This window comes from Jaculus jaculus, chromosome 12, assembly GCF_020740685.1.
Source record: "Jaculus jaculus isolate mJacJac1 chromosome 12, mJacJac1.mat.Y.cur, whole genome shotgun sequence".
NCBI lineage: Eukaryota > Metazoa > Chordata > Mammalia > Rodentia > Dipodidae > Jaculus > Jaculus jaculus.
Genome location: NC_059113.1, coordinates 59,694,749 through 59,717,862, shown reverse-complemented (window position 1 = coordinate 59,717,862; position 23,114 = coordinate 59,694,749). Strand labels below are relative to the sequence as shown.

At 50.3% G+C, this 23,114-nt stretch overlaps 2 protein-coding genes across 2 annotated transcripts; both read left to right on the top strand.

The window, feature by feature from the left end:
- Positions 1-2,681: 2,681 nt before the first annotated feature.
- Positions 2,682-10,695, top strand: Spns1 (sphingolipid transporter 1 (putative)). The gene is made up of 12 exons (XM_004670219.2): positions 2,682-3,209; positions 3,303-3,368; positions 5,271-5,407; positions 6,499-6,650; positions 6,742-6,808; positions 7,795-7,940; positions 8,181-8,336; positions 8,581-8,770; positions 9,048-9,113; positions 9,370-9,468; positions 9,948-10,119; positions 10,372-10,695. The coding sequence occupies exons 1-12, from the start codon at positions 2,969-2,971 to the stop codon at positions 10,464-10,466; spliced, it is 1,587 nt and encodes a 528-aa protein (XP_004670276.1). The 5' UTR covers positions 2,682-2,968; the 3' UTR covers positions 10,467-10,695.
- Positions 10,696-11,519: 824 nt separating this feature from the next.
- Positions 11,520-16,404, top strand: Lat (linker for activation of T cells). Its single transcript, XM_004670181.2, has 11 exons — positions 11,520-11,619; positions 11,785-11,812; positions 11,918-11,952; positions 12,168-12,243; positions 12,376-12,440; positions 12,529-12,558; positions 12,651-12,714; positions 12,792-12,886; positions 15,996-16,058; positions 16,166-16,225; positions 16,328-16,404. The coding sequence occupies exons 1-11, from the start codon at positions 11,520-11,522 to the stop codon at positions 16,402-16,404; spliced, it is 693 nt and encodes a 230-aa protein (XP_004670238.1).
- Positions 16,405-23,114: the final 6,710 nt, after the last annotated feature.

The following is a 23,114-nucleotide window of genomic DNA, read 5'->3' as shown; positions in this document are numbered from 1 at the left end:
TTTTTTTTTTTCTAGGTAGAGTCTCACTCTGGTCCAGGCTGACCTGGAATTCACTATGTAGTCTCAGGGTGGCCTCGAACTCAGTGATTCTCCTATCTCTGTCTCCCAAGTGCTGGGATTAAAGGCATGTGCCACCACGCCCGGCCCAAAAAATATTTTTTTAAAAATATTTTTATTTATTTAGTTGAGAGAGAAAGAAGCAGATAGAGAATGGGGACTCAGGGCCTCCAGCCACTGCAAATGAACTCCAGATGAATGCGCCCTCTTGTGCATTTGGCTTACTTGGGTCCTGGGGAGTTGAACCTGGGTCTTTTGGCTTTGCAGGCAAATGCCTTGATGGCTAAACCATCTCTCCATCCCCAAACATTTAAAAAATCTCCCAGATTACCTAATAATCATTTCTAGGGGGAGTCAGGCCTATCAGTGATGCAGTCACTGGTAACTTATCAGTTCCACAGTTAATAACCTTCTACCCAGGCTCATGCAAATGATTCCAGTTTAACTCAATGGGTTAAGTAAAAAAGGTATGAGTGCTGGAGAGATGGCCTAATAGTTAATGCACTTGCTGTGAAGCCTAAGGACCCAGGTTCAATTCTCCACATAAGCCAGATGCACAAGGTGGCACATGCATCTGGAGTTTGTACTGGCTAGAGGCCTTGGTGCACCCATTGTCTCTCTCTCTCTCTCTGTCTTTCCCTTTGTCTCAAAAATAACTTTAAAAAGTATGAAAGATGGCCTTAATGGGGAAGAAGAGTGTTAATGGGAGGGGGAGGAAGATAAGAGAGGGTGTTTGGGGAGGAATGAAATCAAAATACTTTATATGTGTGAAAGTGTCAAAAATGGAAAATAAAAACTAAAATCTTCCTACCCCTGCCATCCTGTCCGACTCAGGTTTCTGCATAAAACACTTCGTGGGACTGGCCACATCTTTCATGTGTCCCACCTTGTCAGGAACAGCTTCTACCTCTGCCTGCCAGTGTCTTCCTCCCTTCCCAGTTCTCTGCACACGCTCGTTTTTCTTAGAAGTCTCTAGTTTAGTGCTATCCCTTGTTACATGTAGTTTCCTAGCAGAAGTTTATTGAGAGAAGTTGTTTCCTGCTTGAAAACTCCACTACCATCCATGTCACTGCATGGGTCACAGCCCCAAGCCCAGGACCTCACGCTCCTGGGTGTTCTTTACCTCAGCTGAACTATATTCCTAGACCTTCTCCTGAGGCTTTCATGATACCTTGATCTCCCTTGTCCACACCATGGTTGAATCAACTTAACTTTCTATCCTATGCTACCACTCCCTGCAGTCCAGTCTAACATCACCGGTCATTCATTCTGCTTCCCCTCCAGCCCCTTACCAGTCCTGGTCATACCCTGCAGCCAGTGATTTTCTCATGCAAATCTGACTTTAGTGATTTTTAAAATATATATATTTTTTTATTTATTTGAGAGAATGGGCACTCCAGGGCCTCCAGCCACTGCAAACAAACTCCAGACGCATGTGCCCCCTTGTGTATCTGGCTTATGTGGGTCCCGGAGAATCGAACTGAGATCCTTTGTCCTTCTGAGTGCTGGGATTACAGGCATGAGCCACTAAGAAGTTTATAGGCATATTCTGTTTTATGTAGTGCTGGGGGACAGACCTAAGACTTTGTGCATGGCAAGCAGTCTAACTGAGCTACACCCACAGTCCTGGAAGAGGGAACTTGAAACTGAATATTCATACAATTAATTTATGTTCAGAATGTATGCAGATTAGATGTATCTTGGAGATTATAGGAGTCTGATAAGTAGACTCTGCAAGAAGTCCTTGGATCTGCTGGCTCTGGTCTGATCGTTTAAAAAAATTTATAGCCGGGCGTGGTGGTGCACTGTTTCCCAACCAAACAGACGTAGGAGGATCACCGAGTTTGAGGTCAGCCTGGGACAACATTGTGAGTTCCAGGTCAGCCTGGACTAGAGTGAGACCTTAGGGTGGGGTGGGGGGAATCTAATGAATAAATTGTGAGTATGGGTATGCCAGGGCCTCTTGTCACTGCAAACAAACCCCGGATGCAATGTGCCAACCCGAAGACCTGGATCTACGTGGGTACTGGGGAATTGAACTTGGGTAGTGAGGCTTTGGAAGCAAAGCTCTTTCACAGCTGAGCCATGTCCCTTTTCTGGTGTGTCCTTGACGACTCTCTGGCTGTCCTACTATGATACCAGAGGGCGCCAGGGCTCCAGACTTCTCAGGTTTTTAGTGCCCACACTGAAAGCTCAAGGTTGGCCAACCCGGACAGAAAATGGGACTTCTGCTCCTCTTTATTCATTCAACAACTGCTGAACACGGCTGTGCCGCCAGGTCCTGGACGACTGCCGAAATCGGGAACGAGTCGCTACCATCTGCAGAGATACCTGCCATTCACAAAACCTTTGCGGGTCTGTTGCCTCGTGATCCCAGATGACGCCCCTGAGACCCACCGGCTTGCGGGGCCCAGCCTCCGCGACGCCACGTTAGTAACCCGGCCAGTCAAAGCTTAGCCCCTGGGGACCGCCGGCGACCGGCAATCACGTGTCCCGGGAGCCTGGGAGAGGCCCGCCGGGCTTCCGTAAGTCGGGTGGGCGGGTCACGCGGCGCCTAGTTCTTGTGTCACGTGACCTGCGCCGGCATCATGGCGGCCGCCGTGGTGCAACGCCGGGCTGAGTGACAGGGCGTTCGGTGCGCTCCGTTCCCGGGCCGGTGTGCGTCCGCGCGGACGGGCAGGTCCTCCCCGGCCCGCTTCTGTGTCCCACAAGTCCCTTCCGCGCGTTGTGTCCGCTGGGATTGGAGGGAATGACGGGGCACGGGGCCCTTCTCAGTTGTGTTCCGCGCTTCGGAGCGAGCTGCTAGCCCAGCCGGGCGCCCTCTCCGTGCCCGGGACCCTCCATCCTTTCTTTCTAGCCTCCTTGCTCGCAGGTGGGACCGGAACGCGGCCAGGCGAGGCCGCCTGGGACCATGGCAGGCTCCGACACGGCGCCGTTCCTCAGCCAGGCGGATGACCCTGATGACGAGCCAGTGCCCGGCCACCTGGGCATCCCAGGGTCTGTGGGCACTCCCAAGGCCGGGGAGCCCGAGGTCCCGGACCAGGAGGGGCTGCAGCGCATCACCGGCTTATCTCCGGCCCATTCGGCTCTCATAGTGGCGGTGCTGTGCTACATCAACCTCCTCAACTACATGGATCGCTTCACCGTGGCTGGTGGGCGCTGCCCCCTGGGGAGGAGGGAGGTCAGGGCAAGGCAGTTCGTGGGGTGGTAGCGCCTCGCCTAGCTCATCCCGCTTCTTCTTCCAGGCGTCCTTCCAGATATCGAGCAGTTCTTCAACATCGGGGATAGCAGCTCAGGCCTCATCCAGACTGGTGAGTGTAGCCTCCTCGAGCCACAGGAGCTTTTCTTCGTGTCCTACCTCAACTGCGGCTGCATGTAGGTCTGTCTAGGGCCTCATTAATGAGGGTTCAGTGGCCAGTGGGCTTGTCTTGGCCAGAGCTAGGGGAATTAATGGCCCTGACAGCTCTGACTCTGTCCAATTAGTCAGAGGGAGTCAGTTTGGATTAATGATAAAGGCAGACATGGGTTTCAGTCTCCACTCACCCACTTACTATTGCCTTAGAGAGGCAGACATCCTCTCTAAGCCTCACTTTCCCAGTCTGTAAGGTGGAGCTAGTAGTAACAGCATAATTTCTTTTTCTTTTCTTTTTTTTTGATCGGGTGGGGTGGCGCACGCCCTTAATCCCAGTACTCGGGAGGCAGAGGTAGGAGGATTGCCATGAGTTCGAGGCCACCCTGACACATTACATAGTGAATTACAGGTCAGAAAATACATATATATGTATTTGCAAGCAGAAAGAGAAAATATGAATGGGCATGTAAGGCACTGCAAATGAACTCCAGATGCATATGCTACTTTGTACACCTGGCTTTATGTGGGTACTGGGGGATCAAACCCAGGCCATCAGGTTTTGCAAACAAGCACCTTTAACTGCTGAGCCATCTTCCCAGCCCAACACAGACTATTTCTTAGGACTGATTTGAGGATTAAATGAAATGCCTCTGCCTAGTGCTGTTTGGCATGTGGTAAACAATAAATAATGGCAGGAGAACTGGTGTTCTGGGGGAGGAGAAGCCAGGATAAGTCTTCTTTTCCTTCTTTCCCTGCTTCATTTCTCAAACAATTCTGAGCACCTATGTGCCCGGCCCTGGAGGAAGTGCTGTTAACAGGACTTTGGAAGGATATGCTTGTTTTCTAATCCTTTTAATTCTTTCATCAGCTGAGGACTAGCTGCTGCTATTTCTATTTTATACAGGAAGCAGATAGAGCTACCTGTATTTTTATAAACAAACTGAGGCTTGGAGAAGACTTAAGACTTGCCACATAAGTAATTAGAAGCAGAACAGGAATTTGAAACAAAGTCATGCAGTGATCTTTTACCTACTCCAGGGCATGAGGAACTGGAGGTACTTTTAAGTCTGGAGAAATGAGAATGGGGTCATATGTCAAGGTGTTATGGAATTAGAGAAGTAATTGTTCTAGATGGCCCTGTTTATCCTAACCCTTTTTCATTCAATACGTGTCGCTGATTGAACATCTGTTTTTGTGTTAGGTTGTGGGTTCAGTGAATCATAGTCTTGGCCAGTACAGAGCAGACATTTTCCTGTTAGAAGGTGTTAATTAAAATGAGATAGTTTTCATATGGATAAGTGTTACATAAAAGAAAACATACAGTGCATGTGACTGACAGGGATGGGACTTGTGGTAGTCTGGGCAGGTATTTGAGCTGGAATCTGAAGTAGCTGAACTTTGTGAAGAGATGCACACATCCCAGACAGAGGGAATGTCAGTTGCTTGAACTTATCTAAGATGGTGTTGACCTTGGCAGTTGCCCATGGGGATACAGAGAGGAAGAGAAAAGAGGGGCTGGATCATATAGGGTACCATGGGCATGGTGTGGAGTGTGGATTTTGTTTTAGGTTGGGTGGGAGGGAGGGATGTGTGTGTATATACATATATATATGTATATTATCTGAAGTATCCATTCTACAAAGGAAGGTAGAAGGCTGTGAGGATATGACTGCATTACTCCCCTTGGTAGCAAGCTCTGATGGGCTGCAGGGTTGAGACCTGGATGGTGTGATGACAGTGAGGAGGAGGGTGGGAATCTGGTGCTTTAGACATTTCTGCCCTTCCTGTCCCTCCCCTCAGCTGGAGTAGGAGTAGGGGGCAGGGGACCGGGACTGGGCTGTGACTCTCTGCTTCCCCCCAGTGTTCATCTCCAGTTACATGGTGTTGGCACCTGTGTTTGGCTACCTGGGTGACAGGTACAATCGGAAGTATCTCATGTGCGGGGGCATTGCCTTCTGGTCCCTGGTGACACTGGGGTCATCCTTCATCCCCAGAGAGGTGAGGCCCTGAGCTGGCTTGGCCACTCCCTACTCCCCTGTCAATCTTTGCCGCTGCTCTCTGGAGTCATTTTGGACTGAGCCTGGGGAACTTCTAGTTTCCTTGGTCTGTTCAGTCTTACACCTTCTCCTTGCCTGAGTTAATATGCCCACCCCATCCGCTTCCTTTTTCTTCTAGAACTTTCTTTACTCATCATTCCCCACTTTCCTTGACTCCTCCACTTCATACCTAAGTACTCTTGTTTTTCTCCACCATTAAAACCCCTCTCCCCTTCCTGGTTGGACTTCCTGAAAGGCCTCTTAAAGCCCAGTGCAAGAGAAAGAGCAGCCAGAGGGCAGCTGTCATGAGGCCTGCACTTCTCTGTCACTTACTCTTAAGTGCTGCCCTGCCACTCCATTGGCTTGGCTCTGCTATTGCCAAAGTCAACAGAGTGCTCCTGGTGTTCAGTGCAGCTCCTTTGGCTAGTCCTGTGCTTGCCAGATCTCCCGAGAGCCTCAGGCATGTTGACCCACTTCTTCCCTAAAACTGCTACCTTGTGATGCCACACTGCTGGTTTCCGTCCTAGGCAGGTGCTTCTTTGTTCCCTTGAGTACTTCCCACCTCTGCTGTCACTCTGCCCTAGACTTTGTCCTCGGTCCCAGGTCCTGCGTATTGTCTTCAGGTGGTCATATACCCTGACCTTAGCTTCAGGTGTCTTTGGTAGGCAAATACCATACCACTACCACCACCTAAGATCATTGTTCACCACTGGGGTGTGTTGGTTGGAAGAGAAAAAGTACAGACCAAGATTTATTTTCCACCTCATTACAATGTAATGACCAGACCCTTTACTGTATAGTTGTCACAGTAGTTTTGTGAACAAGTTCTTGTTTTTCCCCTTTTTCAGATGAGGAAACTGAGGCTCAGAGAGGTTAAATAACTTTCTCAAAATCACAGCTAGTAAGTGAAACCAGGGTTACAGCCAGGTCTGTGTGTTTCAAACCCCAGGCCTCTCTCACTGCCCCTCCTGTCCTCAAGTGCTAGCTGGTGAGGTCATCTGGGAGGTTGGCTCCAGGGTGGGGTGCTACCTCCCCTCATGTCTCCTTCCCTAGCGTTTCTGGCTGCTCCTCCTGACCCGGGGCCTGGTAGGGGTTGGGGAGGCCAGTTACTCCACCATTGCGCCCACCCTGATCGCGGACCTCTTCGTGGCAGACCAACGGAGCCGGATGCTCAGTGTGTTCTACTTTGCCATTCCTGTGGGCAGGTGAGCAGACACTGGACTGGTGTGGGCACAGGGCCTAGGTGGGGTAGTTGACTGACCAAATGTCCCTTCTCTTCCTGTTGTCTTCCCCCAGTGGTCTAGGTTACATTGCAGGCTCCAAGGTGAAGGATGTGGCTGGGGACTGGCACTGGGCCTTGCGGGTGAGTCTGGTTATGTTCTGGGGGATGGTCAGTGGCATTCTCACTGCTCCTCCTTTTTGACACACATTGCAACCCCTTTGAGACTATGCTCACCATTCTGAGCCCACAGGGAACCTGACTGTCTCAGCAGGAAGCCATGTGCTAGACAGAAGTCCTGCTTGCAGAGGACAGGAATCCAGTTTACAGCTGGAAGCCCCAGAAAGTGATTGTGTTGTCCTTCCTCATGGAAAAGTCCATAGGTGAACTTCAAGTAAAGATGGACTCAGGGCTCCCAAGCCATCACTGGAATTGGATCATTCTCTCTTCAGCTTTCTTTTCCTCCTTGTTAGCTTTATTCTCAAGTGCTTGAGAGCCCTAAGCGATTGTCTTTTAGTTGAGCAATTTCAGAATAATTCAGGATACTTCACACCCTTGAGCAATAGTCATGGGATGATGGTGTCTTTTTAGATGAATGTGGGTTATATGCCTACTGTGACATCAGTCACTGTGGATGGGAGATAGACAGTCTTCTTGGCCAAGTGTTGGATCTTATTTGAATCATGTGGATTGACAGAAACTGTGTGTGTGTGGGGGGGGGAGCAGCATGCTTTTCTCAAAGAAAGTTAGGATGCTCTTATCAAAGAAGATGCAAAATTAGGCTTATAAAAATTAGGGTGTTGGTACTGGGCATGGTGGTGGCGCACACCTTTAGTATCAGCACTCGGGAGGCAGAGGTAGGAAGATCGTTGTGAGTTTGAGGTCAGCCTGAGACTACATAGTGAATTCCAGGTCAGCCAGGCAACAGTGAGACCCTACTTCAAAAAACGAACAAACAAACAATCCAAAAATATCAGGTGGCCTCTAGTGGGTATCCCCCCTTCTAAATTGTAAGCTTAGCTTCCTTGAGCCAATACTTGAGGGGTGTGTGAGATGTCCATGCCCCTTGTTCTCCTTAGCCTCAGCTCTTTGACCCCTGGCCTGTGTCCTGAAGCTTGCTCTTTCCCCAGGTGACACCAGGGCTGGGGGTAGTGGCTGTTCTGCTGCTGTTTCTTGTTGTACGAGAGCCCCCAAGAGGAGCTGTGGAGCGACACTCAGATTCGCCACCCCTCAGCCCCACCTCATGGTGGGCAGATCTGAGGGCACTGTCACGAAAGTGAGTTTAATCCCTTCTTGCTTCCACATCAGAGGCCTCCATATAGGACTGGACCCTTGAAAAGGGTGGGGGCCTAGTTTTTTGTTTTCGGAACCCAGCTGCTGCTGCCCCCTTGTGGCATGTGTGCCTGAATTACAGGCTCTGATCACACCCAGCTTCTGACTTAATAAGCCAGGAAGAAGAGAGGTCCATTCCTGTGGGGCATCTGTGTGGGGTCTGACTTTTTCCCAACGTCCATAGCCCTAGTTTCGTCCTGTCTTCCCTTGGCTTCACTGCTGTGGCCTTTGTCACCGGTTCCCTGGCTCTCTGGGCCCCAGCATTCCTGCTACGATCCCGTGTGGTTCTGGGGGAGACCCCACCCTGTCTTCCTGGAGACTCATGCTCTTCCTCTGACAGGTATGTAGGCTGGGTGGGGCTGGGTATTCTGCATGGGGAGATCCAGACTCAGGCAAGTAGATTTCGAATCCCGATTCCACCAGCTACTTCTGGTTTCGGTTTCAGGCACTATGATGGTACGTGTGGGCCCTGGGACACTGCTAGACAGATTCAGGTGTGAGGGTGGATGGGGTGGACAGTTCCTCTCCAGACGGAGGGCCTTGTTGAAGAGGGACGAGTTCCCATACTCCTACCTCATCCTTAGTCTCATCTTCGGGCTTATCACCTGCCTGACTGGGGTCCTGGGTGTGGGCCTGGGCGTGGAGATCAGCCGTCACCTTCGTCGCTTCAACCCCCGGGCTGACCCCCTGGTCTGTGCTGCTGGCCTCCTGGGCTCTGCGCCTTTCCTCTTCCTGTCCCTGGCCTGTGCCCGAGGTAGCATCGTGGCAACCTATGTGAGTAGCTAGAAGAGGGGAAGAGGGTGTGCTGGGTGTGTGTGGGGGGAGGTAACTATCAGGGCAGGACTGGGGTCAGCCAGTAGAGGCAGTGCCTCACTTGGAGTCTCAGCTGGGTGATGTTGTCAAAGCAGCTTAACCTTTCTATGCTCAGTTTTTTCATGTGTAAAATGGGACTGATTACAGTAGCATTGTCTCAGAGGTGTGTTGAGGAATGAATGGGTGAGACTGGTTCAAGTGTTTCCTCTTGAGAACACCCTCTCCCATTGCCACTCAGGTTTTCATCTTCATTGGAGAGACCCTGCTGTCTATGAACTGGGCCATCGTGGCTGACATTCTGCTGGTGAGTAGACAGGTTCAGATTAGCTCAGAGGCCGACGGGAGTAGGGATTTGCATCCAGGAGATGGCACTTGCTCAGGTAGCCCTCCTCTTCTACACAGTCCGACCCATGTGCATATCAGAGTCCAGCTGCAGAGGGGCCTGTAGTCCTGCCCAGTCACATGCCAGCCTTGGGCTTACACTGGGCTTTGACCCTGTCTCCCTAGAGCCCCCCCACCCCCCGCCACACACAATGAGCTCTACCCCCCTCTCTCTCCAGTATGTGGTGATCCCCACTCGACGTTCCACTGCTGAGGCCTTTCAGATCGTGCTGTCCCACTTGCTGGGTGATGCTGGGAGCCCCTACCTCATCGGCCTGGTAAGTACTGCCTTTGGCTGGGTTGGGGACCTGATAGACCCCACTGTGGTAGATTACTGGTGGCCTGATCCTGGGTGGATGGAACATTCTGGTCCAGTAAGTTGGTGCTGTCCTGTGTACCTAGCACCTTGCTTTAGGTCCTCTGCTGGATAGGAAGGATGTCTGGAAGTTAGTCTGTGAGGCCAAAGGCCTCATGCTGTGGCCAAACCTCTCCCTTTCCAGGCTCCATTTTACTCTTTTCTGGGGGCCGGGTTCTTCAAGGTAGAGTCTCACTATAGTCCATGCTACTATAGTCCACTTTGACCTGTAATTCAGTATGTAGTCTCAGGGTGACCTTGAACTCATGGTGATCCTCCTACCTGTGCCTCCCTAGTGCTGAGATTAAAGGCATGCGCCACCACACAAAGGTCCATTTTACTTTTTTTCCTGGTGCTCAGGAGCTCCTATTCCCTGGATCTCTGACTTTATCCTCCCCACAGATCTCTGACCGCCTTCGCAGGAGCTGGCCCCCTTCCTTCTTGTCTGAGTTCCGGGCCCTGCAGTTCTCACTGATGCTCTGCGCCTTTGTTGGCGCTCTCGGAGGTGCAGCCTTTCTGGGCACCGCCATGTTCATTGAGGGTGACCGCCGGCGGGCCCAGCTCCACATACAGGGTCAGTGAGGGTCACTGCCTACCATCACAGTACTGTCTGTCCATCTGTTGGCTGAGAGTGTGTACCCTGCATCTCAGTATACAGCCCTTTCCCCATTCAGCTTGGGGCTGTCCAACAAGTTGATCTGTCATTCTATCTGTATCCACAGCTCTGGTGGCTTTCACTGTTGCCGCACCCATGTCCCACTGCCTTGTTTGTCCCCCTTGGGCTCTTCAGTCTGTCCAGCCCTGACTGTGACCCACCCTACTGCAGGTCTGTTGCATGAGGCGGGACCCACGGATGACCGGATTGTGGTGCCCCAGCGAGGCCGCTCCACCCGAGTCCCTGTGTCTAGCGTTCTCATTTGAGGAGCTGTTGCTCACCTGTCTACACACGCGCCACTGCTGGCCCTGGGCCCATAGTGCCTGGGTTCATCCGACCCAGGTTACAGGCGGAGGCTCTGGGTCACATCCAGCTCCCAGACACTACAGGAGTAGCCTACGGAAGAGATGGGGATCTGGGCGGGGGTCCCTCACTGGGGCAGCCCACAGGTTTGGTGCTATTTGTAATGGAATAAAATTTGTAATTAGACCCAAAGTGATTGCTTATCTTTCTCTGGATACCAGTGGAGAGTGCCTCCAGCCTCAGGGCTCCCCAGGGACTATGGGTCACTCTTAGGGGCAAGTCCCTGTCTTCTGGGCTAAATGACCCAGAGGGAAGACTCTCCTCTGAGTAAGCTGGTTCTTTGTGAGGGTGACTCACTGTGCTCCCCTGGAAGCAGGCAGGTCTGGGAGGTGGCGGGAGAAGGGGTGCCCTGTGCACTGTGGGGTTTGGTCAGAACCTCCCTGTTGCTCTCCCAACCTGGGCCTGGGGAGGCTATAGCTTGTGTGGCTAGCATGCATCTTTCTGTTCCCAGTGGAGGGGTCGCTGAGCCCTGCAGTGACAGTCCCTTCCTGAGAACGCAGGCAGCCCCTCTGCCGCCTCCTCTTTCCCACAGCTGAGTGGGGGTGGGTGGGTAGGGGGCGGGTGCAGCAGGCTGAGGAGCCTGATGATTTCCTGCCCTCACCCAGCTCTCACCACAGCTTCCTGTCGCACGAGGGTGTCGAGGAGAGAAGGAGAGGCGGGTGGGAGCAAGTGTGGGGCAGGTGCCACTGGGCACTGGGATCGCGCCTAGGGTGTCTGGACCACGGGCTTTACAGGAGGTTGACGGATGGCCAGGGCCCAGCCCAGGCTCTGGGAGTAGCTTCTTCAGCCAGCACGGAGTCCAGCTCAGCCCGACAAGGGAGTGCGTCCTTGAGTTTTGGAGGAGAGCACAGCTGCCTCCTGCCAGGCTCCAGGCTGGGGCCCACTCGGCCCCACAGCTGGCTGCACCTCTACATATAGGGGCTGTGGTGCAGCCGGGCGGGGTACAGGCTCTGCAGATGGAGGCAGACACTCTGCCCCCTTTGGCGCTGGGTCTCCTGCTGTTGCCTTTGGCCACACTGCTGGTGGCACTGTGTGTGCGCTGCCGTGAGCTTCCAAGTAAGTAGGGAGCTGTGAGATGCCGCATACGGGGCGCCCCAGCAGGATCCTCACCCTTTCCACAATCCCTCGCTCCCTAAATGTCTACCTACCTCAGTCCTACCCCCAAGAGAGCCCTTGCCCCCCTGTACCCCAATCCTGTCTCACTGGCCCTCTCTCCCCCAGCCTCCTATGACAGTGCTTCTGCAGAGAGGTGAGTCTGCAATCCTCTTCCCCCGTGTGTTTTCCCTCTGTCCCCGTGGCTGGCCTGGGTCTGGGACCTCTTGGCCCTGCACCCAGACTGCCTTTCTCCTGCCAGTTCATATCCCAGGAGCATCCTCTTCAAGCCACCTCGTGAGTATACAGGCCTACCTGTTGTGCTGGGAAGAGTGTGCCCGAGCCTGTGTTCATTTCTCCATCCTGGGCTCTCCAGAGGGCTTTCCCCCACCCCACTGGGATAGGGGGAGGTGGAAGCCTCCAGGCCTGTCTGCCTTTCAAGACCTTGATGAGGGTGTGTGGGGTGGGGGTCATGTCAAGTCATTCCCTCGAGCTCGGTTCTCTGTCCTCAGAAATGCCGCCTGCTACCTCCTACTTGCCTGTTACCTCCTTCCTGCCTCTGAGCCAGCCAGACCTGCTCCCCATCCCGTGAGTACCTCTTAACTCTTCTCTTCTCTGGCCCACTGTGCTTCTCACATTTTTGGACTGGGGATCTCCTTCCTTGTAACCCTTCTTGCCCCTAGAACTCCACTATCATGATCTCTAACCTTTGACTCCCAGGAGATCTCCTCAGCCCCCCAGGGGTTCCCATCGTATGCCATCTTCCCGGCAGGATTCAGACAGTGGTAAGTTTACTGAGGGCTGGGTGGTTGGGGCGGGCCAGGACACAGGACCAGGCTGAACTGACCAGGTCTTCTGACTCTCTCTTTGAAGCAAACAGTGTGGCAAGCTACGAGAACCAAGGTGTGTCTGGGGTCTGGGCACTGAGCTGGCTGGGCAGGCTGGGGCGTTTCTCAGATCATGTTGACATGTTGACCCTTTGTCATTACTTCCAGAGCCGGCCTGTAAGAACATGGATGAGGAGGAAGATGAGGATGACTATTCCAATGAGGGCTACCTGTGAGTGGCTACATAGGTGGTGGAGGCAGTGGCTGGGTGTCCTTTGTTCACTCTCTTTGTTCCTTCTTTCCTTCCAGAGAGGTGCTTCCTGACAGCACCCCAGCCACCAGCCCTGCTGTCCCGTCTGGCCCTGTGTCCAGCAGCCCAGGCTTCCGAGGCAGCGCCTTCTCCAGTGAGTTGGGTTCTGTGTGCCCTGCTTCCTCCATGAGCCCTTGCTCTCTGCCCTCTCATTCCTTTCTTGATTGTTGTCCTTCTGTTTCTCCCCTTTTTTCAAATATTGATTTATCTGAGAGATGGGGGGAGGGAGAGAGGGAAGAGAGAATTGGTTCAACAGGACCTTCTGCCACTGCAAATGCCACTTTGCACATCTGGCTTTATGTGGGTACTGGGGAATCGAACCTGAGTCATCAGACTTAGCAAACAAGTGCCTTAATCATTGAGCCATCTCTACAGCTCTCTTTTTCCCTTTTCTTTCTTTTTTTTATTTTATTCTTTTGGTTTTTCAAGGTTCAATTCTCCAGTACCCATGTAAAGCCAGATACACACAGTGGTGCATGTATCTGGAGTTTGTTTGCAGTGGAAGGAAATGGCACACACATACTCTCTCCTTGCAAGTAAAGAAATAAAATTTAAAAATTACTTTATTTTTATTTATTTGAGGGAGAGAGAATGGGCATGCCAGGACCTTCAGCCACTGCAAACAAACTCCAGATGCACATGCCACCTTGTGCTTATGTGGGTCCTGGGGAATTGAATTGGAGTCTTTTGGCTTTGCAGGCAAACACTTTAAATGCTAAGCCATATCGCCAGCCCCGAGCTTAGTTTCTTTTTTCTTTTTGGTTTTTCAAGGTAGTGTCTCACTCTAGCCTAGGCTGACCTGGAATTCACTGTGTAGTCTCAGGGTGGCTTCGAACTCATGGTGATCCTCCTACCTTTGTCTCCTGAATGTTGGAATTAAAGGCGTGCACCACCACGCCCGGCCAATCTTAGTTTCTTTTTTTTTTTTTTCATTTCATTTTATTTTTTTTTTAATTTTTATTAACATTTTCCATGATTATAAAATATATCCCATGGTAATTCCCTCCCTCCCCACCCCCACACTTTCCCATTTGTCTTAGTTTCTTTAGAGCTGCTTTTGGTCTCATCCTCCCTGGCCTTATTCCTTGTGCTTTCCTTAGGATCTGGTGGTCTTTAGTTTTCTGTCTTCCTCCTCCCTCTGTCCTTCTTACCTGAAGCACAACCAGGAGTGTTTCAGATTTGAGAATATTTGTGTGTGCATAATTAATTATTTTGGAGATGGGACTCAAGGCTAAACACAACTCATTTGTGCCAGGTGTGCCTTTAATCCCAGCACTTAGGAGGCAGAGGTAGGAGGATCACCATGAGTTCGAGGCCACCCTGAGACTACATAGTGAATTCCAGGTCAGCCTGAGCTAGAGTGACACTGTACCTCACAAAAGCCAACCAACCAACCAACCAACCAACCAACCAAACAAACAAACAAAAAAACACTTGTGTTTCATATACAGAGTCTTGACACTAGCTTTAGGTAATAATTTAAATAATCTTTTGTTTGAAACTAAGTTCCATGGTCTAGAATTTTCTGCTTGTAGCAGCCTATCACCCCTCAAAAGGCTTTTGATTTTGGATTTTTAGTTTAGGGAAATTCAACCAGTCCATATTTACCATGAAATATTGCTTCCTCACCAGGGCTGTATTTCCCATCTAGATTTCTAATTTTCCATTTCTCTCCTAAGCTCTAGACCATTCGCTTTATCCATTCATTTTATTTACTATTTACTAGGTGTGTCTGGTGAGTTAGTGATAGGGGTTTAATGAGTCTTTGCATCATATTGCAGTGATAAAAGAACCATTGTTAACTGAGGACTGCTCATGCCCTAGTAAAACTGGATGGATATAACTCATAAAATCTCATAATTTTTTTCTTCTTTTTTTTTTCAGGGTAGTGTTTTGCTCTATCCCAGGTTAACCTGGAATTCACTATGTAGTCTCAGGGTGGCCCCCAACTCACAGTGTTCCTCCCACCTCTGGCTTCTGAGTGTTGGGATTAAAGATGTGTGTCACCACATCCGGCAAACCTCATCATTTCTAAGTGCTCTGGTGCTTATACATCTCCCTTCCTTCCTTCCTTCCTTTTTTCCTTCCTTCCTTCTTTCCTTCCTTTCCTTCCCCTCCCTCCCTCCCTTCCTTCCTCCCTTCTTCCTTCTCTCTCTCTGTCTTCTTTCTTTTTGAGATAGATCTCACTGTGGCCCAGGCTGACCAGGAACTCACTCTGTAGTCCCAGGCTGGCCCTGAACTCACAGCAATTCTTCTATCTTCTTTCTCCTGAGTGCTGGGATGAAAGGCATATCTCCACGCCTGGCACTTGCCTACTCCTTTCTTCTGCTCTTTACTTCTATCTCTGTGCTATGGCAGGATTTTTTTTTTTTAATCAAGTTATAGTGACTGATTGATTGATATACTCTTGCTTCTGTGATGCCTAAGATGGCCTTTATCCCTGGCCTGAAGCTGTGCTGTTCCAACCTCCTGTGTGGCTGTGACCTCAGGCACGTGCCATCATGCCTGGTTCAGGGTTTATTTGCTTTAATTCAGTCGCATTTAGTGGGTGACAGGCTGTATTTTTACTATTTACTGCTTTAATAACAGTCCTATAAGGTATGTCCTGTTATGAACTGTTTTACAGATGAGAACAGTAAGGGAAAGAGAGGTTAGGTAACTTGTCTGAGTTCACCCAGTTAGTGCTATAGCTGGGATTTGAACCCAAGAAGTCTGGCTCCAAAGCCCAGCCTGTCTGGGTTCTTATGCAGAATGTAGGTAACCCACAAGAATGAAGCAACACTGGAGGTGATGTGTGTAAGCCAGGGAAGGAGTGGCTCAGGCAACAGCTGTGGATATTGGGAAGCCCTACAGGTTTGAGGAAGGGGAAGCCAGCTGGACCAAGTGTGTCATTTCCCTTTCATACATGCCGTCAAGCTTTCCCCATCCTGCGCTGCACCTGATCTCTGCTCCTAGCCTGGGGACCAATCTGGGTCCTGCAGCATTACTGTTCCCTTTCCCCCGTGCCTCCAGTGCAGTGGATCTGCTCCATGGCTCTTACCTTTGTTCAGACCTTTGCTTTTCCATGATATTCTCTGTGCATCCCTATGTTGGAGGGTGGGTTATATTGGAGTCTCAAGGTGTTGGTCTTTGGGGACCTGGATGAGGGGCCTCTGGGGATCAGGAGCTATCTAAGTGGCAGCACTCCAATGGCTTTCCTACAGTGGAGTCAGGCGAAGATTACGTGAATGTCCCTGAGAGTGAGGAGAGCGCAGAGGCATCTTTGGGTAAGTGACTTTCGTGTTCCATCCCGTGGTCATTATACTGTGCACCCTCTATGTGGCCTGCCCCCACTGTTCGTATAGCTGTCCCTCCTTCTGACTTGTTCCCACAGACGGGAGTCGGGAGTATGTGAATGTGTCTCAGGAACTGCCAGCGCCTAGGGCTGAGCCAGGTGTGTCCTGGGCAGGGGAGGGAGCAGAAGCTGGGGAGCTGCCTTGTGAAGGTAGCCTTCAGGTTAGACACCAGTATCTGCTCGTCTTTCCAGCCCTCCTAGGCACCTTGAGCTCCCAGGAGGTAGAAGAGGAGGGAGAGGGAGCTCCTGATTATGAGAACCTGCAGGAGCTTAACTGAGAACCTGGTGAGTGACCTCTGTCTCCTGCCTTGGGCCTTCCCTTGAGGACCCTCTTCCTTACCACTCCCAACAACCCAGCCCATCCTCTGTAGCTCTGGACACCCTGCTATACTGTCCTGATCCGCACCCTTCCTGTCCCCCGCTCCTGTTGTGTTTCAGCTCCAGCCATCTACTCTGGACTGACTGTATTGGGAGGCTGAACTGGGCAGCTGAGAATGGCTCTAGGGAGCTCTCCTCTACTTTAGCCCTGCCTTGACAATAGCCTGAGAATCTCCCCTAACTTATTGTCACTTTGGGGTCCAGACCATCCCCTGGTATGCTGTACCTTTTGAAGCAGCCTGAGAATGAACCTTCCTCATTCCAGTCTACTATGTCATGGAATAAAGGCTACTGTGGTCTGCAGTTCTCTTTCTTCCTTTTCATGTATTTGAGACAGAGCCTCACTATGTAGCTTTGGCTGGCCTGGAACTCACTATGCAAACCAGGCTAGCCTCAAACTCACAGACAATTCTCCTGTCTCTGCCTTCTGAGTTCTGGGATTATAGGTGTATGCCACCATGCCTGGCTGGTCTACTCTCTTAGGAGTTCTGGGAGCTGAAGGCTGGGTGAGGGTGGCTCTGGGTTGAGTGGTTCTGCTTTCTGCATTGGCTTTGTGTATAAGTATAAACACATGCACGTGTATATGAGTCCATGGGCTGCATACTTACAAGTTCATACATGTGTCCACAAGTGTGAGTCTGGATACTCGTGTGTGTGCACAGTGTGTATGTGAGTCTGGATACCTCTGTATGTGTTCTGGCTCTCTGTGGGTCTTCATCCTCCTCAGGGGCTCTGCCATCCTCCCAGCAGTCCTGATCAAGTACCATGAGCAACAGCAGACAATGAGTGGGCTATAGCCATCTTCTCTGAGTGAGGCCAGGCCTCTGACCTAAGCTGGTCCTTACAGGGCTCAGGATGTGACTCCTCCTCACAGGGCAGTCCACAGGAGCGCAGAAGTGCAGCTGCTCACTGTGATGGTGACAGCAAGGCTCGCAACACTACTGGGTGGGGAGCGCACGTCAGGAATAAGGCCTTTCCTTAGTGGTCCTTGTTTTCTCTGTCCTTAGAATGGGGGGTTGACCCTGATCACCTCAGCAGGTTCTTTTCTCCAAGCCCACGCCAGATTTTATGGATCAAAACAACTGCACTACATCCCCAACCCCTTGTTCTGGACATGTTACAGAGTGCTGGCTGCTATAGACAGAAAAGCTCCCAAAACACCCAACTGGAGCAGATTAGGGAGGAAGGGGCTGGCAAGGGTGACATTTATAAACAGATGAATTTAAATCATTTTATTTGAGGGGAGTGGGTAAAAATAGGCAGAGGCACCTTTGTGCCTGGGCCAGGGAACAAAGAGCAAGTGACTAGTAAAGCAGAGTATGTTGGCACAACTGCCTTGCAGGACAGTCAGTAGCATGTGGTTAAAGCTGGAGCTGTGCAGGTCCATTGGCCTAGAGGATTCCTGAATAAAGCTTTGACGAGCTACCAGATACAAAGGTAAGGGCAGCACAGGGCAGCACTGCAGCAGCCTAAACGGGTATCACTGGAGAATGGCTGGGAAACAGTTGAGCAGTGGGAACCTGCAGCAGATAGAATGAGCCTGGCCCATTAGAACAAGCTGTGTGCAAACAGTCAAGATGTGAAAATGGTACAACTTGTAGATCCCTTCCTTATCTGAAATGCCTGGACCAGGCATTAAAGGTGACACACACCTTTAATCCCAGCACTGAGGAGGCAGAGAGGAGTATTGCTGTGAGTTCGAGACCAGCCTGGGACTACATAGTGAATTCCAGGGCAGCCTGGGCTAAAGCAAGACCTTACCTTGAAAAAGCAAAACAAATAAACAAGCAAAAGAGGACATAGCTGGGTCTGGTGATGCACACCTTTAGTCGTGACACTCAGAAGATAGAGGTAGGCACATTGTTGTGAGTTGGAGGCCAGCCTGAGAGTACAGAGTGAATTCCAGGTCAGGCTTAGAGTGAGACCCTACCTCGAAAGACCAAGAAGAAGAAGAAAAAAAAAAAAAAGAAAAAGAAAACAAAAAACAAATACAAACAAACAAAAAAAGAGGACATAGTGAAATGCCTGGGCCAGAAGTCCCAAGTGGATTTTGGAATATTTGCATATATGTGAAATATCTTGGAGATGGGATCCAAATGTAAACATTAAATTCATGTATACCTTCTATATATTCTCTGAAAACAACTTGTTTTTGTTTTCTCAAGGTAGGGTCTTGCTCTAGGCCAGGCTGATCTGGAATTCACTCTGTAGTCCTCCTACCTTGGCCTCTTGAGTGCTGGGATTAAAGACATATGCCATCACGTGCATCTGGTTTATGTGGGCGCTAGAAAGTTGAACCTGGGTCCTTAAGCTTCACAGGCAAGCACCTTAACCACTAAGCTATGTCTCCAGCCCTTGACTAAAGTTTTAAAATCTTGTGTGTTGCCCAGCCCCAAAGGTTGTTGTGGAGAAGACAGAATGGAATTCTTGTTGCTGAGAAGGCAGAGGCATTCAAGTGCGCGGAAGCCAGGGGCCACGTGCTGTCACTCATTCCCAATTAGTTTGCGATTCTTAGCCCGCCTTTTTCTTCGGATGGATCTTCACACATCCTGTCCCTGTGGTCATATGGTGGTTCTGGCAGCTCTAGTCCTATGGAAAATGTCCCCACATCCCCAGCAAAATCCCTAAAATTGCTCTGATTGGACCAGAGTCGGGCATATGACTCCCCTGAGCCAATCACTGACTAGAATACCATGTGTATATATAGATCTGTCCATATTACCTATTTCACTCTCAACTTGAAGGGACTGGAAATGAGAAGGTACCCTAAGAAAATCAGGCCAAGTGCTGGTAGAAGGGGAGTGGCTGCTGAGATGTATGTATGTATGCTCACCTACTGTGTGGCACACTCATACTCTCACACTTTTTTTTTTTTTTTTTTGGGTCTCATTTTAGCTCAGGGTGAGCTGGAACTCACTCTGTAGCCCCAGGCTGGCCTCAAACTCACAGTGATTCTGCTACTTCTGCCTCCCAAGTGTTGGGATTAAAGACATGGACCACCAGGCCAGAATTCTCACAACACTCTTGAGTATAAAGGATGAAAAGCCCCAGGCTATACAGACAAGGAAACAGGCCCAGAGAGAGTAAATGATTTACTTAAAAGTCACACAGTAAGTTCAAAAGTTATTTATAGGGCTGGAGGGATGGCTTAGTGGTTAAGGCGTTTGGCTGCAAAGCCAAAGGACCCAGGTTCAATTCCCCAGGACCCACGTTAACCAAATGCACAAGGGGCACAAGCGTTTGGAATTTGTTTGCAGTGGTCGGAAGCCCTGGCGTGTCCATTCTCTCTCTCTCTGTCCCTCTCTCCCTCTTTCTCTGTCAAATAAAAAAATTAAATTAAATTAAAATATACATATATTTTTAAAAAGTTATTTGTAGAAGTGCAGTTCACAATGGGCATGGTGACACACGCCTTTAATCTCAGCACTCAGGAGGCAAAGGTAAGAGGATCGTTCTGAGTTCAAGGCCAGCCTGAGACTACATAGTGAACTCTGGATCAGCCTGGGCGAGAGCGAATCCCTACCTAGAAAAAAGAAGAAGAAGGAAGAAAGAAGAAGAAGGAGGAGAACAAGGAGTAGACAAATTGAAGAGTAATCCACAGAAGTAAGATTTTGCTTGACACGCGAGCTTTTGCTTGATGTCTTGGCAAAGAGGCCCTTTGGGGGAGGGGCTCCACTCACAGGGACTCGGTAGCTTGGGGCTACCAGGGACCATCATGAGAGCAGTAGCCACCTGGAGAAGGCGGAAGGAGTGAGGGAGGCAGGTTCCTGGACCCACCTGCTCATGGTGTCAGCTCTGCCAGCAAAATAACTACTCAGTGACATGTGCACCTACCCTTCTTTGGTTTGGGCCTGCCTCAGCTGGCTTTCTGCTGTTTGCAAATGAAAGTCCTGACTCACAGACACAGGATGCTGTGGGAGCGCCAGCTTCATCTGCAAGAAGGGCCTATCTTCAGGTATCTGTCATGTGCAGGTGTGGTGTCCTGTACTTTACAAACGTCTGTCCACACTGAGACCTTTCTCCTGTTCTTACTCTACTGCCTGTAAATGAGGAAACTGGGGCACAAGGAGAACTGATGACCAAACTCAGCAACGCAGTGGCTCTTCCCCCAGGAGTGGTCCAGGGTCAGTCCTGCTTCTAATTAATTCTCCCTTTCTGGACCACCGGAGCCCTCCCTGGTCTGTCCCTGGGAGTGACTCCCTCTTCATCTGTGTCCCTGAGTGTGGTGGGTACACAGGACTTCTCACTGGAGCTACAGGCTCCTCAAGGACACAGCTATGCGAGCTCATGGGGTGGATGCAGAGAGCATCAGCACCCATGGGGCCGGGTAGGACCCTAGCAGGACAGGGTTCTCTGCTCTCTCTGCTCTCTTGCCCCTCTCCCTGCGACCTCACTGCACACCTCCTCCCCCGCTGAGCACTTCTCACCCTCTCCCACCCGCCTTGCAAACTTTGTTTCTGGGTGTTTTCCCTCAACACCCCACGCCCCAAACCCTTCTCTCCCCTTCTCCCACGGCTGCTTTCGGTTTGGTCTCATTCTCAGTGTCCCTGCCTTTGTCTTTCTTTGTGTCAGCATACAATGCATTTAGTCCTACTTTAAAAGTCCCCATGGTAAGCTGGGTGTGGTGGCGCACGCCTTTAATCCCAGCACTTGGGAGGCAGAGGCAGGAGGATCACTGAGAGTTCGAAGCCACTCTGAGAATACATAGTGAATTCCAGGTCAGCCTAGGCTAGAGAGAGACCCTACCTTAGAAAAAAAAAAAAAGTCCCCATGGTTTTTATCAATCTAAGTAATGTTCAAACATTCCCATAGTCCAAGATCTTTTAACTGAACTGTAATACCAAAACAAAACAAAACAAAAAAAAAAAACACCACAGTAAAACCCATAATGGAGTAGAACAAACTTTTGAAGATGGCACTGGGCATAGCAAAGAAATACTCAAGCAATACAAGATTTAAACAGTGTCCCTTTTCTGGTACTCTCTCCAGCTTTTGACTGTTTTTGTCTGTTTCGCCTCTTTTGTCCTTCTGCCTGCCTGCCTTTGAGTCTTGGAAGCACTGTCTCTCCGCACCTCTGACACGGCCATCCATCTGCTCTGGTCTCTCTGCGGTTGTCTCTCTCTGTGATCTTTCTTTTGCTCAGTCTCCTCCTCCTCCTCCTCCTCTCCCTGCCCCTCCTTCCCCACATCCTGAGTTGTCTTTGGGGAACCGGAAATCTGGGGGATCAAAGAGATACCCAGAGGTTCAGCTGTTGCACGCTGCCTGGAGATAATGCACTGGGGGTGCTGGGATGGGGAGGAGCAGGAACCCAGCACCCCCTATGCAAAGGCAGACCGAGGGGACCTGCCATCAGCCACCTCTCTGATCCTCTGTTCTGGCTGTGAATGGTACCCATGAATTCATTATCCAATACCAATTGGTGTGAGAGTCAAGGGGCTGGACCAGGATGGGTGAAGGCAGAAGAGGGGTACCCTATAGTGGGTGTTCAGAACTTGCTGGGTTTGGATAGCAGAGGCTGGCAAGGACCAAGAGACAACCATGTGGCCTGGAGCCCACCCCATCCTTACAGTGGTGAACTTATTTAGTGGCATTCTGTCTGTGACATGTCCCATTCTACTGTTCACTGCTTTTGCCTTACACAACCTCTATTTTACATGTAGGGAAACTAAGGTACAGAGAAGTTGACAACCTCCCCAAGGTCTCACAACCACATGGCCTTCTGTTACCTTTTTTTTTTCAAGGTAGGGTTTCATGCTAGCCCAGGCTGACCTGTTCACTATGGAGTCTCAGGATGACCTTGAACTCATGGTGATCCTCCTACCTCTGCCTCCAGAGTGCTGGGATTAAAAAGGTGTGTGTCACTATGCCCGGCCTTATACCATTTTTAATATGTTATTTATCTATCTGAGAGAGAGAGAGAGAGAGGGAGGGAGGGAGCTGGGTGTGGTGGTGCATGCCTTTAACCCCAGCACTTGGGAGGCAGAGGGAGGATTGCCATCAGTTTGAGGACAGTTTGAGACTACATAGTAAATTCTAGGCCAGCTTGGGCTAGAGGGAGACTACCTTGAAACAAACAAACAAATTAACAACAGAAAGAATGGGCATGCCAGGGCCTCTAGCCACTGCAAACCTATGGTGTTCCTCCTCCCTCTGCCTTCTGAGTGCTGGGATTAAAGGCATGTGCCACCCCCTCCCAAAGAGACTTTTTCTCAAATATTTTATTGTTTATGTTGTTTTTCAAGGTTATTTTGTTGTTGTTGCACACTTATGTTTGTATGGTATGTATCCATGTGCATGTGTATGTCCATGTGTGGAGGCCACAGGTCAATGCTAGGTGTCTTTCTCCACTACTCTCTGGAAAATGGAATGTGAAAGGAATGGGATGATCCCTCTGTACAATGCAGGTATTTACTGTTACCTAAGGAATAAGATGATCCCTCTGTGCAATGTTCCATGACCTCCCTGTATCTCTTTGTTTCTAAATATCTTTGTGATTACATAGCATAGAACGTTTCTTGCCTCAGTTCTGCCTATGTGACCTATGTAACCCTGTGGCTTCTTGTAATACCCCCCCCCCCTTTTAACAGTATGTAATTTTGTGGTTTAACTC

Coding starts and splice junctions, on each gene's coding strand:
- Spns1 (XM_004670219.2), top strand. CDS start 2,969: ATGGCAGGCTCCGACACGGCGCCGTTCCTCAGCCAGGCGGATGACCCT. Junction 3,369..5,270: donor CTCAGGCCTCATCCAGACTG/GTGAGTGTAGCC, acceptor GCTTCCCCCCAG/TGTTCATCTCCAGTTACATG. Junction 8,771..9,047: donor GTAGCATCGTGGCAACCTAT/GTGAGTAGCTAG, acceptor ATTGCCACTCAG/GTTTTCATCTTCATTGGAGA.
- Lat (XM_004670181.2), top strand. CDS start 11,520: ATGGAGGCAGACACTCTGCCCCCTTTGGCGCTGGGTCTCCTGCTGTTG. Junction 11,620..11,784: donor GCGCTGCCGTGAGCTTCCAA/GTAAGTAGGGAG, acceptor TCTCTCCCCCAG/CCTCCTATGACAGTGCTTCT. Junction 12,715..12,791: donor TATTCCAATGAGGGCTACCT/GTGAGTGGCTAC, acceptor CTTTCCTTCCAG/AGAGGTGCTTCCTGACAGCA.